We start from the raw sequence: 18,102 nt of genomic DNA, 5'->3' as shown, positions 1-18,102 counted from the left end.
CCTAAAATGTTGCCAAATTAATTGATGAGTTCTAACGGTTTTCTGCTTCTGTCTTAAGGGTTTTCTAAGTATACTATCATATCATCTGCAAACAGTAATAGTTTTACTTCTTCTTTTCCAATTTGGATTCCTTTTATTTCTTTTTTTTCCCTCTGATTACCATGGCTAGAATTTACAAAACTTTGTTGAATAATAGTGGTGAAAGTGGACATCCTTGTCTTGTTCCTGATGTTAGTGGGAACATTTTCAATTTTTCCCCATTGAGAATGATGTCAGCTGTGGGTTTTTCATATATGTTTTTTTATTATTTTGAGGTTGGTTCACTCTCTCCCCATTCTCTGTAGAGTTTTTATCAGAAACAGTGTTGAACTTTGTAAAAAGCCTTTTCTGCATCCTTTGAGATGATAATATGGTTTTTATTCTTCAGGTTGTTGATGTGGTGTATCACATTGATAGGTTTGTGGATATTGAAGAATCCTTGCATCCCTGGGATTAATCCTACTTGATCATGGTGTATCAATCCTTTTAATATGTACTTGGATTCAGATTGCTAGTATTTTGTTGTGGATTTTTGCATCTATGTTCATCAGTGATATTGGTCTGTAATTTTCTTTTTTTGTGGTATCTTTGTCTGATTTTTATATCAGGTTGATGGTGGCCTCATAGAATGAGCTTGGGAGTGTTCCTTGGCTATTTTTTTAAATATTTTTTTTATTTTCCCACTGTACAGCAAGGGGGTCAGGTTATCCTTACATGTATACATTACAATTACATTTTTCCCCCACCCTTTCTTCTGTTGCAACATTTGTATCTAGACAAAGTTCTCAATGTTATTCAGCAGGATCTCCTTGTAAATCTATTCTAAGTTGTGTCTGATAAGCCCAAGCTCCCGATCCCTCCCACTCCCTCCCCCTCCCATCAGGCAGCCACAAGTCTCTTCTCCAAGTCCATGATTTTCTTTTCTGAGGAGATGTTCATTTGTGCTGGATAGTAGATTCCAGTTATAAGTGATATCATATGGTATTTGTCTTTGTCTTTCTGGCTCATTTCACTTAGTATGAGATTCTCTAGTTCCATCCATATTGCTGCAAATGGCATTATGTCATTCTTTTTTATGGCTGAGTAGTATTCCATTGTGTATATACACCACATCTTCCGAATCCAATCATCTGTCGATGGACATTTGGGTTGTTTCCATGTCCTGGCTATTGTGAATAGTGCTGCAATGAACATGCGGGTGCACGTGTCTCTTTTAAGTAGAGCTTTGTCCGGATAGATGCCCCAGAGTGGGATTGTGGGGTCATATGGAAGTTCTATGTATAGATTTCTAAGGTATCTCCAAACTGTTCTCCATAGTGGCTGTACCAGTTTACATTCCCACCAACAGTGCAGGAGGGTTCCCGGCTATTTTTTTTTTTGAGAGAGTTTCAGAAGAATAGGCGTTAATTCTTCTCTGAATGTTTGATTGAATTCTCCTGTGTAGCCATTGAGTCCTGGCCTTTTTTTTTTTTTTTTTTTTTGTAAGGTTTTTCATCACATATTCAATCTCAGTACTTGTGATTTGTGTGTTCATATTTTCAATTTCTTCCTGGTTCAGTCTTGGTAGGTTGTACCTTTGTAATAATCTGTCCATTTCTTCTAGGTTGTCCATTTTATTGGCTTATAGTTGCTTATAGTAGTCTTTTATTATCCCTTGTATTTCTGTGCAGTCAATTGTAATTTCTCCTTTTTTATTTCTAATTTTATTGATTTGAGCCTTCTCTCTTTTTTCTTGATGAGTCTGGCTAAAGATTTATCAATTTTGTTGATCTTTTCAGAGAACCAACTTTTGGTTTCATTGATCTTCTCTATTATTTTTGTCTCAGTTTCATTTATTTCTGCTCTGATCTTTATTTTTATTTCCTTCTGCTAATTTTGGGCTTTGTTCTTCTTTCTCTAATTGTTTTAGGTACAAGATTAGGCTGTTTATTTGAGCTTTTTCTTCTTTCTTGAGGTAAGACTGTATTGCTATAAACTTTCCTCTCAGAACTGCTTTTGCTGTGTCCCATAGGTTTTGGATTATTGTATCTTCATTGTCATTTGTCTCTAAGTATGTTTTGATTTCCTCTTTAATTTCTTCAATGATCCATTGGTTGTTCAATAGCATATTGTTTAGCTTCCAGGAGTTTGTGGGTTTTGCTGTTTTGTTTTTTGTTTTTTTCCTTATAGTTGACTTCTAGTCTCATAGCATTGTGGTTGGAGAAAACGCATGGGATCATTTCAACTTTTTAAAATTTACCAATATTTTATCTGTGGCCCAAAATGTGATCTATCCTGGAGAATGTTCCGTTTGCTTTTGAGAATAATGTATATTCTGTTGCTTTGGGATGGAATGTTCAATAAATATCAGTTAAATCTATATGGTCTAGAGTATTATTTTAAGGCCTGTGTTTCCTTGTTGATTCTCTGTATAGATGATCTGTCTCTTGATGTAAGTGAGGTGTTAAAGTCCCCTTCTATTATTGTATTGCTGTCGACTTCTACTTTTATGGCTGTCAGCAGTTGCCTTATATATTGAGGTGCTCCTATGTAAAGTGTATATATATTTACAATTGTTATTTCTTCTTCTTGGATTGATCCTTTAATTATTAGACAGTGTCCTTCTTTGTCTTTTGTGATTTTCTTTATTTTTTTCTTTTATTTTTTTGTCTTTTTCCTTTTTTTTTCTTGAGCTGCTCCCACACATATGGAGGTTCCCAGGCTAGGGGTCTAATCAGAGCTGTAGCCACTGGCTATGCCAGAGCCACAGCAACATGGGATCCAAGCCACATCTGTGACCCACACCACAGCTTATGGCAACGCTGGATCCTTAACCCACTGAGCAAGGCCAGGGATCAAACCTGCAACCTCATGATTCCTAGTTGGATTCGTTAACCACTGCACCACAATGGGAACTCCATTTTCTTTAAAGTCTATTTTGTCTGATATGAGTATTGCTACTCCTGGCTTTCCTTTATTTCCATTTGCATGTAATATCTTCTTCCATCCTCTCACTTTCAGTCTGTATGTGTTCTGAAGTGGGTCTCTTGTACACAGCATATATATGGGTCTTGTTTTTGTATTCATTCTGCCAGTTTGTATCTTTTGGTTGGAGCACTTAATCTATTTACATCCAGTGTAATTATGGATCAGTCTTCAGTGTCATGTTTGGATTGCATTTCTTTTTTATGTGTGTGTCTATTGTACTTATTTTGGTTCGCAGTTCTCTTATTTTAAAATGCATTTTCAATGTTCTGCATTTGTATTCTCCTCTTATCATGTCTGCTACCCAATGTCTCTTTCCACAGGGATATTTCCTGGTTGGCACCTGAGCTATGTCGACGTGAAGGACAACTCCCGAGATGAGACCTTCCACTTCCAATGTGACTGCTGGCTCTCCAAGAGTGTGGGTGATGGACAGACAGTCCGTGACTTTGCCTGTGCCAACAATGAGATCCATGATGAGCTGGAGGAGACCAGTACGTGGGGAAACTAGTCTCAGATTCAGCCTAGGATGAATATGCAGAATTAGCTCAGGGGGAAGGTATGAACAATGTTGGAAAATCTAAAGAAGGAACTCACAGCTTTCTGGAAGGGGACTCAGATGCCCACTGAAGGAGGTAATATTGGAGATATGCGTAAGTAAACACTCGAAATGTTGCTTGGTGAACATGGAACTGCATGGTGCTGGTGCCACCTCATGGGCTCAAGTCACAGGGACTGATTGCGTAGTAGGAAAACCCATAGGGGACCAGTTCACCCTGCCTTGAGGGCTAGACTGAGTAGTTCGATGTGATGATCCCTCTAATTTATTATTATTTTTTGTTATGGACTCTCTTCAACTGATGTCTCTGGCAGTAGCTGCCAAATCAAACCTTCCTGGAACCAGAATGAGCGGAAGGGCCAGGCTATCCACCAACCCTTTGATTCCTTCCTCAGGGGATGTTTAAAAAGGAAGAGTAATTTGTCCCTAAGGTGGATGTCATCAAGGACGAGGGATGTGTTTTTTTTTCTTTTCTTTTCTTTTCTTTCTTTTTTTTTTTAGGGTATCACCTGCAGCATATGGAAGTTTACAGGCTAGGGGTTAAAATTGCAGCTGTAGCTACCAGCCTACACCACAGCCACAGCAACTCGGGGTCTGAGTGGGATCTGTGATCTACACCACAGCTCACAGCAATGCCAGATCCTTAACCCACCAAGCAAGGCCAGTGATCAAACCCACATCCTCATGGATAGTAGTCAGATTTGTTTCTGTTGAGCCATGATGGGAACTCCCAGGAGGTGTTTCTTTAATACAGATGCCAGTATCTAGGTACAACATATTTGAAGAAAGCTTATCAAAAGCAGGGCCTGATATAAGAAAGGATTTTCCAACCTTAGTTATTAAGGCAACACTAGCTGCAGTACGATATAAATTCTCAAATCTCAATGACTTAGTACTACCATTTTTTTTCTCAGTCATATAGTAAACAGTCTGGTGTGGCTGTTTGTCAAGAAGCCTTCTACACCTGATTCAAGGACCCAAGCTCTTCTCATCATCTGCCATTTTCAACATGAGGCTCCCACATTTCTTACAGAGGAAAGAGAGAGCATAGAGAAGGCACACTCTCCTATCTTTTTAACACATTAACTCACACTCTGTTAGAGCAAGAAAGGGCTGAGGGGTTTGGAGCTGAAGTGAATAGAGGCAGGGAGTCTGGAGCACTGAGGCTTCAAGTATGTTTATTGACCAGCAAATGGCCAGGAGCTGAGAGAAGGTTCAGGTTCTCTGGCATTAGGGGGGTGGTAGGTTTCATGGGGCCTTGTGGCTGCAGTAACCAGTGTCAGGGTTAGCACCAGGCTACATGAGAGGGGTAGGAGGAGAGGAGGCGAAAGTTCCAAGATAAAGTCATGGGAAGGGCAGAAAGAAAGGGTGAGAATGTTCCAATACAGGGCTTGGATTGAAGATTAACAAAGCCAAAATGTAGGGCAGTCAACATTCCGGAACCATCGGTCCTTGGAAAGATAAGGGGGTTGGTGGTTTGTGAGGCTTAATCTGGCTCTGAGACTGTTAGTCATTTGGCTCCACTTAGATGTAAAGGCACCTGGGAAATGTAGTGCCTGGCTGGATTGCCCCTCCCAGGTAAGCACTGTCCACCATGGAAGCGAAGCATAGATCTTTGGTGGAAAGCTACTCAGCCTTCTCCATCGTGCTATCCAAACTACCCAAAGATGGACTTAGCTACTTCAAGAGGTTGTGACCACTGATAGGAGCATTCAAACAAGGACCAACTGCTCATCTGGAAGCTTTAATGCATGGGGCTGCCCTAATTCAGAGGGTGAACTCCAGCTTCTGTAATTTCATTTACTGGGGAGTTACTGGGTACCACGTCTTATTTTAGGTGCTATGAGTGATGCACACTTCTCTGTGATCTCTAGTTTATTTGTATTGACCTTTGCACATGTGTTGGTCTCTCTGCACAGCTGTAAGCTCCTAAAGGTCAAGGACAAAATCGCTTATGTTTGTGGACTTCTGTATCTCTGTAAGCCTTTGGAACTTAGTAGGTGCACAATTAGTGCTCAGCAAATGGAAGAAGAGGCAGTCAGTGCTTTTCTTTGGAGCCTCACAAACTCATTAGAGGGAGAAGCTTAAGCCCCTTACGCAAGTGCTAACATGAGCAGTGGAGTTTCCTTGGGTCACTGGCATTTAGGGGAGGAGAGATTCATGAGGCTTTAAGCATAACCATGGAGGTTTCCTTCACAGATTTCCTGCCAAACACCTGCTAGGACCTGCAAGATTTGGGTTGGCAGGGAAATGGCAGAGGGGAAGCAGTACTTGTGCTGATTCTATAAGGATGTGTGTGGGCCAGAGATGGGAGCCCAGGAAATGGCCTGGGTCAGTCTGTCTTTACCAGGAGCATGCAGAGCACAGAGTGGTACCCTCAAGTCTGCCCAGAAGGGGACAGACTGTAACACCCGTGTCCTCAGATGAAGGCTTATCCTAGGGGAGCCAGGGACGCAACTGGAGCCAAACATTCCAACCCTCAGCTACCTTTCTTTAAAGCCCCCAGCAAATACTTGTCGAGTACCTACTAAGTGCCACGGCCTATTCTGAGTTCTAGGGATGCCCCAATGACAAAAACGGAGACCCTGCCCTTGTGACAATTACATTCTGTGTCTGTGAGCCAAGGGACACCTCTGGGCACTCAGCTTGTGAGAATAAAGACCCTTACATACTTGAACAGGGTTTGGCATGTGTGAAAGCATTCCACACATCCCCTGCTCTCGCCAGGTCCTCGCCATCCCAGTCCCTCCCCAGGGGCTAAATGGAGGCAGATTCACCCCCCTATAGCATAGGTAAGGAAAACAAAACTCCAGAAAGGTGAAGTGACACACATAGGGCCTAGCCATTGCTAGGAGGGCTCTTGAGACCTTATTCCTAGATGTGGACTTATCATACCACTTCAGGCTCCCTCTTCCTTACTGGACCTGGCCGGCATTCCAGACTGATCAATTGCCCCACCTTGTTGAGCCTTCTATTTCCTGCCTTTACCTCCAACTCTTGTTAGCAATTCCAGAAGCTCTCCCTATCCTCTGCAAGCATCTGCCTCTGCAGATGATTCCAACATTCAGGCAAAGCTGAAAGCCACTGGCAATCTTCAAATAATATTATTTTCTGGAGTTCCCATTGTGGCTCAGTGGTAACAAATCTGACTAGTATCCAGAGGATACAGGTTCCATCCCTGGCCTCACTCAATGGGTTAAGGATCTGGCATTGCCGTGAGCTGTGGTGTAGGTCGCAGACGCGGCTTTGTTCTGGCATTGCTGTGGCTGTGGCATAGGCTGGCAGCTACAGCTCCGATTAGACCCCTAGCATGGGAACCTCCATATGCCATGGGTGAGGCCCTAAAAAGACAATAATAATAATAATAATGTCTTGGTCTCATCCCAGAGATTCTGTTGTAATCGGTCCAGGCTAAGTCATGTGCTCATTCGCATGTACACAGCACACCCACATACAGACTCACCCTCATGCACACACACACACACATGCACACCTGGGAGGACAGAAATCTCCCTCTCTCTCTGGGACATCCTCCAGCAGGACCAGTGCCTCCCTTTTCACAGCCCTCCGCCTTCCTATCCATCCCCACCTGAAGCCTTTTAGGGCTGCTTAGTCTGCCTTATCTGCAACATTTCCAGCACAAATACAGACCAGCTTGATGGCCAGCTCCCCAGAGGAGGAGTCACTCTTCCACCAGGCAGTGCTGTTTAAAAAAAAATAATCTTTATGGTCTTATTTCAGTTTTTTGTTCAGTTGGTTTTTTGCAGCTCTGTTAAAACAAGCATCTTATATTTATGTTCTTGTTTTGGCTTTTTGTTTGTTTGGTTGGTTAATTGATTGGTTGGTTGGTTGATTGGTTGGTTTTTTTGGGCTGTACCTGTGGCATGTGGAAGTTCCCTGGCCAGGGATCAAATTTGCTCCACAGCAGTAACTCAGGCTGCTGCAGTGACAATGCTAGACACTTAACCGGCTGCACCACAGAGGAATTCCCATATTTATGTTCTTTTTTTTTTTCCTGTTTTCTTTTTAGGGCCGCACCTGTGGCATATGGAGGTTCCAAGGCTAGTGGTTGAATCAGTGCTATAGCTGCCAGCCTACTCCACAGCCACAGCAACACCAGATCCGAGCCACGTCTGCAACCTATACCACAGCTCATGGCAACACCAAATCCTTAACCCACCGAGCGAGGCCAGGGATCAAACCCACAACCTCATGGTTCCTAGTTGGATTCGTTTCTGCTGTGCCACGACGGGAACGCCCCCATAGTTATGTTCTTGAAGTTTCTATCCTTTGGCAGTTCCCATGGGGTCAAACACAAAATTTCAGAAGTCGTCATGAGTCTTGACTGTACATGCCTGAGGCCCAGCCCTAAGCTGGCTCCAGCAAAAAGGGAGCGTATTGGTTTGCAGAACTTGGAAGGTCCAAGTAGAGTGGGCTGAGACTTGGCTATCTCCAGAGATGCCAATGATTTTAATATGTCTTTGTCTCCCTTTGCCTCTCAACAGCTTCTTTCTCTATGTTGTGGGAAGATGGCCATCCCCAACCCCACAGCCTTCTCAACAGCCTGTGAGAGGGAAGAGAATGTCTCCCAGGATTAATTCTGCCTGTCCAGGCCTGGGACTCTCAGCCTATGCAGAAGGAGATCCCCAGAGCCAAGAACAGTCCTAACAATGTGAGGTGGGAAAGGTGATGTGGAGCAGTAAGTTCCAGATGCCAACCAGATGCCCAGGGGCCCTCTAGCACTCCTCTGCCTCACAGGGCCCTGCCATCCTGACCTCAAGGCAACACCTGTCTGTTCAGGAGATGCTCCAGCGATGGGATGTTGGCTCCTCTTGGTACATCCTAAGTGGCTTGTTCATCACCCTCTGCAGATTCCATGCCCTGCATACAGGCAAGATGTTGAGAGGAGCCAGCTCTGCTCTCTCCTGTCTTGCCACCTGAACAACATCCATGCCCCTGAACCCACAGTAGCTCTGCTGATGGTCCTACTTTCTCTAGCCGGCTCATTCCCTGAGGATGTGGCACAGGGTGAGCCTCTCACTGGCCCAGCCTGGGCTGGGCTTCTGCCTGCCCCGCTCTGTCAGGTCCCTGGTTCTCCCCTGTCCTTTCCTCCCAGCAGCTATAAACAAAGCTGAGTCATGCCTTGCACATTTTTATCAAGTCATTGATGAAATGACTTTGATCGAAAGACCATTGATGCAACCAGACACCTTTGTTTTTAATCTGCCTCCTTGTCCTCGCTTTTACACCTTCCTTCTTTACCTTCTCCTCAGGGTCATGAGAGACTTGGATTTGGTCCAGTTATGATCCACACACTCCATTTCTTGCATCTCTGCCTTGAGTTAACCGTAGGGAGCAAATGGGTTCCTAGCGCTCCCCACCTCCTCTCCTGGGCATTGACAAAACCTTTCCTCTACAGTGCCCAGGATCTACTTTGAACCCATGGATGTCTGGTTTGCAGAGGTACCTTGGCTGGGAAAGCAGAATGGCCATGGGAGCACCCCCTCCCTGGCATAGCTTTGGGCACCCCCATGGCTCAGCCATTTCACATCCCTGGGATGCAATCTTTCTGGCCTGCAGAGCCTTGCTCTTCTTCCTGGGCTTGTCCTCTCTGTGGATCTTGTCCCCTCCTGTGAGCTCTTTGCCCAGATTCGTTCTCCCCATGGCCTGGGAGAAGTCACAGAGGCAATGTTGAGAGACCAGGATGGACATTACATTGAGCTGTAGGCACCACCATCCCTCCTGTCTTTGTCACGTCTCTGAGGTAAAAACACAGAAATAGAACTATCCCTTTGGATCCAGAATCCCAAATCTTCGGTGATTCACTTACTGCTCTAGGCATAGGGGACCCTCAGGCAAACTTTGTGTCCTCCTGCGTGCAACCTCTAGCCCAGCCCTGTCCCAGGGGAGCAGGGCTGGATCATGGAGATTTCAAGCCCCTCTCTTATGCTCCTCAGTAACTTTGCTTAGGCTCCTCTCTCCTCCTTGAGCACCCCTCTTTGTTTTCTGCTGATTATAATCATGATTCTTCTTCAAGGCCAAGCTCATTTGCCACCTTCTTCCTAAAGCTTCCTGTCATTAGTCCAATCATTCATTTATTCACTTAACAAATACTTATTGAACGTTTTTGTGCCAGACACTGTCCTGGGCACTTGGGATGTATCAGTGAGCACAACAAAGACCCCTGTCCTCATTCGGGTGGGAGAGGGAAATACAATAAACAATAAAATGATAGGTCAACTGCTTAGCTTGTTAGAAGGTACTAGGCGATAAGGACAAGAGAAGATAATACTCATAGAGCACAGTAGGGCAGGCAGAAGAGCAAGGAATATCAGGCTACAGTAGGTGGGAAGGAGGTGAGGGATTGAGCCAAGTTATCATGTGTGGGGGTGGGAAGAGAAAAGGGTCGCCCTGCAGGCAGAGTGCTAAGGCAAGAGGGTGCCTAGTGCTCCTGGAACACCAAAGAGGGTGCGGGCCAATTGAGAGTGAGCAAGAGAGAAAAGTACTGGAAGGTGAGGTCAGAGGGGTCATGGAAACTAGCTTTATCCTCTCTCCCATGGTACCCTTTTGATAGGTTATTCTGTCCTAGGAGCAGTCAGGGGCTAGAGATGAAGTCTAGCGTCTCCCAGAGTCTAGCCCAGTCCTGACACTTGGCACCCACTTAACAAAGTTTGGATGAAAGGAAGTGGGGGAGGGAAGCTATGATGCTGAATGTGACACAGGGGTGAAAACTAAGACAGGGCAGGAGTGAGACTGCTTGCTAGAGAAAGTGTGAGGCTCTCCTAGAGTCGTGCTTGCCTGCGTATTCCCTTCCTGATTCTGTAGCTGGACCCAGCCTCCCTTCCCTTCTTTTTGCATAGATCTCTGCTTTCCATCTCAGACTCCTCCGTCCCTAAGATCCAGACCCCAGCATCTCTCTGAAAATTCACCTCCATCTCCTGGTTCTTAGAGGCAGGGCATGTGCTTCTTCACTCCCAGCAGCTCCCATGTTCACCCAGCAAAAAGGTTTCTACTGCACATAACCTGGAGACACTGCTATAGCCCCCAAGTAGAGGCAGGTTCTATTTATAGTGCCTCAATTATAGCAATTTTAACCGGCCCCACACACACCTCAGGCTGTAGCCTAAGATCAGATGTAGGACCAGGAAGAAGTTGCCAGTTGGCTGCCCTAAGAGCGGGCGCTGCTCCCCTGAGCTGACCCTCTCCCACCTTCTCCCCCACAGCCTACGAGATCGTCATAGAAACTGGCAATGGAGGTGAAACCAGGGAGAACGTCTGGCTCATCCTGGAGGGCAGGAAAAACCGATCCAAGGAGTTTCTGGTGGAAAATTCTTCTAGACAGCGGGCCTTTAGGAAGTAAGAAGACGGGTACCCACTGGGGAATAGTGATGGGTGACATGGGTAAGAGAGGGACCCCAAGAAGGAACTCTTTTAGTGGGGCCATGAGTATACAGATGGGCCTAATGAGCAAGAACTTGTTGAGAACCCACTGTGTACCAACCCCATTCTCGCTCCTAAGGATGAAACCAGGAGATTTAGAAAAGGAAAGGGAGGGGACTGTCATTTAAAAGAGAACCCTGGAGTTCCCGTCTTGGCGCAGCCGAAACGAATCAAACTAGGAACCATAAGGTTGAGGGTTTGATCCCTGGCCTCGCTCAGTGGGTTAAGGATCCGGCATTGCCATGAGCTGTGGTGTAGGTCACAGACACCGCTTGGATCTGGCATTGCTGTGGCTGTGGTGTAGGCCGACAGCTATAGCTCCGATTAGACCCCTAGTCTGGGAACCTCCATATGCCGCACGTGCGGCCCTAAAAAGATAAAAGACCAAAAAAAATTAAAATAAAATAAAATAAAAGAGAGCCCTCTTCAAGAGCCTAGAACCTAATTATGCCAACTACTAGAAAGAAAGGATAATTATTTAATATGATGGAAGTGCTAATTACCACTGCAATGGCAATCATGGAATAACACAGAACTGTTTCAAACCAACACGTTGTATATCTTAAATTTATACAATGGTGTATGTTGAATGTGTTTCAATTTTTAAGAAGTTAATGGAAAACGACCACAAGGAATTCCCGTTGTTTGTGGCTCAGTGGTAACGAATCCGACTAGCATCCATGAGGACAGGGGTTCAATCCTTGTCCTCACTCCATGGGTTGAGGATCTGGTGTTGCCATGAGTTGGTGAGCTGTGGTGTAGGTTGCAGACCAGGCTTGGATCTCACATTGCTATGGCTATGGCTGTGGCTTAGGCCAGCAGCTGCAGCTCCAAGTCCACCCCTAGCCTGGAAACTTCCATATGCCACAGTCGTAGCCCTAAAGACACACACACACACAAACTACCACAAAAAAATCAATCAATTAATTAAAGCAAGCCCTCTACAAGGCCAGGAACTACAATGATGTTATCCCGAGTCCATGCAGATGAGTAGCTCACAGTTGAACTGAAAAGGAAGATATTTACCCATAAACACGAAAAAGGATCATGTAAGTCAGCAGAGAATTCTATTCTAGTTAAAACGAGGGAGGGCAGAGAGAGCCTTTAAGACGCTTCATAAGAAAACCAAAACTGGGTCTCAAGGAGCGGTGCCTCTGCTCAGCACCCTTGGCCAGCCAAAGCCTGAGAATCTCACCTCCTCCTGTACATTGGCACCGCCTCTGAACCACTCAGGTGCCACTGCATCCCCGCTCCCATCACAACTGCTTACACAGCGTCTCCCCCTCCCATCCACTGTACCTTCTGTTCAAACTCCCTCTGTGTGGGATGGTCCGTGCTGACTTACCACTGCAGATGGCCCCACCCCGCTACTTAAAAAAAAAAAAACAATTATTGGAATATAGTTGACTTACAAAGATATGTTAATTTCAGGCATACAGCAAAGTAAATCAGTTATACATACAAATATACCATTCCTTTTCAGATTCTTTTCCCATATAGGTTATTACACAGTATTGAGTAAATTTACTGTGCTATGCAGTAGGTCCTTGTTATTCATCTGTTTTATATATAGTAGTGTGTATATGTCAATCTCAACCTCCTAATATATCCCTCCTCATTTCCCCTTTGGTAACCATAAATTTGGTTTTGAAATCTTTAAGTCTGTTTCTGTTTTATAAGTTCTACTGTATCATTTCTATTAGATTCCATATATTAGTGATCTCATATGATATTTGTCTTTGTCTGACTTACTTCATTTGGTGTGATAATATCTTTGTCCATGGTTTTTTATGGCTGAGTAATATTCCACCTTGATTCTTTTCTTTTTCTTTTGCTTTTTAGGGCTACACCTGCAGCATATGGAGGTTGGAAACCTATAAGGCTAAGGGTTGAATAGGAGCTGTAGCCGCCAGCCTATGCCACAGTCACAGCAACACCAGATCCAAGCTGCATCTGTGACCTACACCATAGCTCACAGCAACACCAGATCCTTAACCCATTGAGTGAGGCCAGGGATCAAGCCTGCCTCCTCATGAATATTTTACCATCAGGTTCTTTACCTCTGAGCCAAACGGGAATTTCTGGTTGTGATTGTCTTGATCCAAAACTGGACTGAATCCCTCGATCAATGGAGGCCTGACCTCAGGTCTTGCTTGCCATTCTATCCCTAGTCCTCAGACCAGTGCTTAGAATACAGTAGGCACTCAATAAATGCTTACTTCCTTCAGTGGGCACAGGCGGCTCTCACTGGTCATACTTTTGTGTCTTGCAGGGGGACCACAGACACATTTGAGTTTGACAGCATCTACCTCGGGGACATTGCCTCCCTCTGCGTGGGCCACCTCGCCAGGGAGGACCGATTCATCCCCAAGAGAGAGCTGGTCTGGCATGTCAAGACCATCACCATCACCGAGATGGAGTACGGCAACGTGTATGTCTGGGCCCCACCCCTATCCCCAGGAAAGGCCCGCCCTCATAATTGAAGGGGCCAGACCACCAGCAAGATAGTGGGAGAGGGGTGGTCCAGGGAGATGTCCCCTAAAGGCTGAAGTCACAGCACTCAGGAGGCATAGGAGGCAGGAAGGGAAGAGGCGGTTGCACTGGTTCTCAAGCTTTCTGAACCAGAGGCAAGGTGGTAGACCAGATGATCTTGGGTGCTCCCGCCTTTTAAAAATCCAGGCTTCTTTGGAAGGACGCTGAACCCGTCAGATGATGCCAGGCAGCTGAGGCATTCCTTCCTTTCCCCTCCCATCACTGTATAAGGACAAAGAAATACAGCTTTGAAGCCTGCTGCTCCACAGTCAGAGTGAAAGCCCACCGCACGTGTGGGCAGAGTAGGGGCCTGAGACCAGCCATAATCCCATGGCCCACAGGCAAGAAGGCCCCCAATAAGGAGCTTTGCATTTCCTCCACCAGGGCCTTCTGGGGACTCGGGCATTTCTGGAGGATTAAGGGTTTTAGTTACCTGGGTAACAGTTCACAGCCATCAGTTTTTCTAATTAAAACCACTTGGTAACCATGTTGGAAGCCAGAAAGAGCCCTGAGGCTCTGGAAGGCAGGAAAGACCCTGAGAAGAAGCCAGAAGAGAAGGAAGGGGAAGCCAAGGGCAGTGTGTTCATGGGGGAGGGTGGACCCCAGGAGCAAGTGACACTGCTGGGACTCCCCCAGAACTGCTGCTGGCCCCTTCCAAGCCCCTTCATGCCCACTCTGGGCTGGCTCTGCTCCTGGCAAGGCCTTTCACAAGAATTGCACCAGAGTTCCCGTGGTGGTGCAGCAGAAACGAATCCAACTAGGAACCATGAGGTTGCAGCTTCGATCCCTGGCCTCACTCAGTGGGTTGAAGATCTGGCATTGTCATGAGCTGTGGTGTTGGTCACAGACACTGCTCGGATCTGGCGTTGCTGTGGCTCTGGCTTAGGCTGGCAGCTATAGCTCTGATTAGACCCCTAGCCTAGGAACCTCCATATGCCACAGGTGCGACCCTCAATAGACAAAGGACAAAATAAATAAATAAATAAATAAAAAACAAACAAAAAAATAAAACAATGAAATATGTACCAGAAGACTTGGGGCAATTCCAAGGAAGTATTGTTGAGGTAGAAAAGTGAGAAAAGTGAGATATGGGAAAGCATGTATTATGCAATGCCATTTTGTAAAGGGAACATTGGCATCCCACATGTGTCTGTGTCTCTGGGGGTCTGTGCAGGGTTGGGTGAAATGGAGGCACGTTGCATCATCCACAACTGGTACCTGGGTTATTTGAGGTGAGGGCAGGATGCAGAAGGGGAAAAGAGGGAGTAAAGGAGATAGAGCCAAGCAAAAAGGAAAGGGAAAAAGTGCATTTAGAAAAACATGCCTATGATCCCATGACTTGTGTATTTATATAGAATTATGTATATTAGTGAGCATTTGCATAAAGACATACATTTTAAGTAAATGTTTAAGCAAAGAATGCAATTATGTTGCCTCTAAGAAAATGTGGTAAGTAACAATCCAAGTTTATCAAGTGATAAGTTGGGGGAAGAGAGCTCTCAAGATGGAATAAGGATTTCCTGTGAAGTGTCTTTGAATGGCTGTTCTTCAGGTGGCCAGGCAGGCTGGTTCTGGGCCCCAGCTCTGGGTCACCTTGGGAAGCGACTTCCCTTCTCCAAGCCTTTGTTTCTCTCTCTGTGAAATGGGAGGATGAAGTCTACAACTCAGGGTTGTCATGGGAGTCAATGAGATGCAGGAATGCAAAATCAAGGCATGTAGTGAGCATGCGGAAACCAAATAAATTCTTTTTGCTGCCATGGATTTTCAACTAACCATTGATTTTGTACCACTGGGCACACCTTTTTAAGGTGGCATTCCTGAAGTCATTAGCCAGTGCCAGGAATATTTTCAAAGCTGTGAAAATATTAGCAGTTTGGATGGGGGAAAAAAACAGAGCAGTTGTTCAGTCCAAACTTCTAGCATTGCCTGTGGGAAAAATCAAGGTCAGTGGGGATGTGACTTGCCCAAGGTTACACAGGTGGTAGGTGGCAGGGCCAGGGTAGACCCAGACCCCTTTGTGCCTTATGTAGTGTGTTCCCACCAGGTCCTCTGACTTCTTCCTTGGTATTCATCGGACTCAATGTCATTACCAAAAGCTAACATTGGGAGTGGGGGTAGAAAAGGGACTTTTTGGTCCAAGACCATTTCTCTTGGCCTTGGACTTGCTTCTGCTGGTAGAAGTTTTTTCAGAAGAGGACTTTCTCTTACCCCTTTGTACTGTGTTGTCCATGAGCACATGCATGTGTGTGTGGGGGGGGGGGGACACACACACTCATAAAGTCAGCCAAGTGCAAGGGATTTGGGAGCATACATTTTCTAATCACATTTCTTCTTGGCTTTGCCTGGGATTGTCATTCTGGATCCCATTGCTCCTCTGCAGGTGATAACCAGGTAAAAACATTCATCAGTCACTTTGAAAAAGCAGGAGGATCAGCCTATTTGCCATGGAGTGAGCTTAGAGCAGGGCAGGTAACGGGTCAGAAAGGCAAATTCTGGGAGGAAGGTCAGATCATGTGAGAGGTCTTGCAGGCCTTTGTAAGATGGTGATTTTTATTTATTGTGGGAGGCCAGTGGAGGGGTCTGAGTGGAAGAATGACATTCTTGGGCTAACATCTCCACAGGATCACTTGGATGCTGTGAAGAGAAGTCACGGTAGGTATCAAGAAGCAGGGAGATCACTTAGGAGGCTGACACATTTCAGGTAGAGGCCGGTGTTGACTGGACCAGAGAGACAGCAGGGCAGATGGTGAGGTAGTGTGTACTTTTTTAAGGAGGGCTGACTCTGGGTCTGTTTTAAAGATGGGATCAATGGGAGTTGCCAGTGCATGGATATGGAGTGTGAGGGGAAAATAAAAGGACAATCAAGGAGCAACTAAAAAGAGATGTCACTCACTATCGATTTCCACATAAACGAGACCCATCCTCATATTTTAATGCAGATGTTTCCTATCCTAATATCCGGTCACCTGGGGGAGGAATCACTTTCAGAGCACCAGGGTCCTGGGGGAGGGGGTGGGGCTTGGCTGCTGCACACTAAGCTCCGCCCCCCGTCCTGCCCTCTTCCACCCAGGTACTTCTTTAACTGCGACTGCCTCATCCCCCTCAAGAGGAAGCGGAAGTACTTCAAGGTTTTCGAGGTCACCAAGACGACAGAGAGCTTTGCCAGCAAGGTCCAAAGCCTGGTACCAGTCAAGTACGAGGTCATTGTGACGACGGGCTATGAGCCGGGGGCGGGCACCGACGCCAACGTCTTTGTGACCATCTTTGGGGCCAATGGTGACACGGGCAAGCGGGAGCTGAAGCAGAAGATGCGCAACCTATTTGAGCGGGGCAGCACCGACCGCTTCTTCCTGGAGACGCTGGAGCTGGGCGAGCTGCGCAAGGTGCGGCTGGAGCACGATAGCAGTGGATACTGCTCGGGCTGGCTGGTGGACAAGGTGGAGGTCACCAACACCAGCACCGGGGTGGCCACCATCTTCACCTGCGGCAGGTGGCTGGACAAGAAGCGCGGCGACGGGCTCACCTGGAGAGACCTCTTCCCTTCTGTCTGAGGGCCAGAGGCCCCCTTCGCTCTCCCACCACTTTGTCTCAACCACACTTGCCATCTCAGTCCATCCTCGAAAGCCTCCTGGAGCTGGGATGGGGCTGGGGCCCCAGGGCTCCATCCATAGCCCTTTAGAGGCCACTGTGGGCACACACCTGTGTGGTCCTGCCCTGTCCCACACCTCCTGGATCTACAGGAATCCACCAACATGTGCATAATTCGTGGCTGCACAAAAATAACTTTTTGCATTTTCTCTTTCCATAACAGTGGTGACTAGGCTGAGACTTGCTGCCAGGCATGGATGGGAAATTGGGGCTTCACCCAGGGGATAGAAGTGGGGAAGAAGAGGCCATCAAGATGATGTATTTTAAGCAAAAACTAATTAACACTTTTTTCCCAAAAAAGCTGGGCTAATTAAATTATTACCAACCACACTCGGCAAAGAACTCATCTTGGCATCTGCTCACTTAGAAATGCATCCTTTTTCCCAGTTTCAATAACTCCTGGTGGCAGAGGGAGAAAAACATCAAGAGGAAGAGTTTCAGCTGTGGGGGGAACTTAGGAGTCTGTGAAAAGGTACATGATTCTTTCCATCACTTTACAAAGAACACATTGCCAAGTGCCCCCCCCCCGCCAGCTGCCCCAGCCAGAAATAACAAAGTTCAGACCCAGAGACCTGAGCAGGTGTTGGGGTGTGGTGGGGCAGGGGGTAGGGGGGCAGTGGTGAGGGGCAGGAGAAGGTGCCTGGAACAGCTAGTCCCTGCTGCACCCCATCTGGGAGGTGAGGAGGGCATTGGTGTTGTTTAGCACGTGTCACCTGTGGCTTGCTGTGGGCAATGTGGATTGAGAGCCGAGAAGCAGTGAGAACAAAATGAAGATGTGTTCTCTGCCCTCAAGGGGGATATGACACTGATGGAGAAGCAGCAGGAGAACCACACATTCATGGGTATGTTAGCGCATGCACACGCACGCGCACACACACAAACACTCCCTGATCAAAGATCGTAAAGGAGTGGGCCCTGCA

General features: G+C 46.3%; 1 protein-coding gene across 2 annotated transcripts in view; it reads left to right on the top strand.

Moving 5' to 3' along the window:
* LOXHD1 (lipoxygenase homology domains 1) overlaps window positions 1-17,727 on the top strand; it is a 206,284-nt gene extending 188,557 nt beyond the window's left edge. The window contains exons 37-40 of one of the 2 annotated variants that reach the window (XM_021092583.1): window positions 3,327-3,497; window positions 10,786-10,918; window positions 13,275-13,433; window positions 16,605-17,727. In XM_021092583.1, coding sequence (XP_020948242.1) covers window positions 3,327-3,497; window positions 10,786-10,918; window positions 13,275-13,433; window positions 16,605-17,085 — 944 coding nt within the window. In that variant the 3' untranslated portion in view covers window positions 17,086-17,727. The remainder of the gene's footprint in view (window positions 1-3,326; window positions 3,498-10,785; window positions 10,919-13,274; window positions 13,434-16,604) is intronic. The other variant, XM_021092585.1, reaches the window with a different exon arrangement.

The sequence above is a fragment of the Sus scrofa genome, chromosome 1 (genome assembly GCF_000003025.6).
Source record: "Sus scrofa isolate TJ Tabasco breed Duroc chromosome 1, Sscrofa11.1, whole genome shotgun sequence".
Taxonomy (NCBI): domain Eukaryota; kingdom Metazoa; phylum Chordata; class Mammalia; order Artiodactyla; family Suidae; genus Sus; species Sus scrofa.
This window is presented reverse-complemented; position numbering and strand designations above follow the sequence as displayed.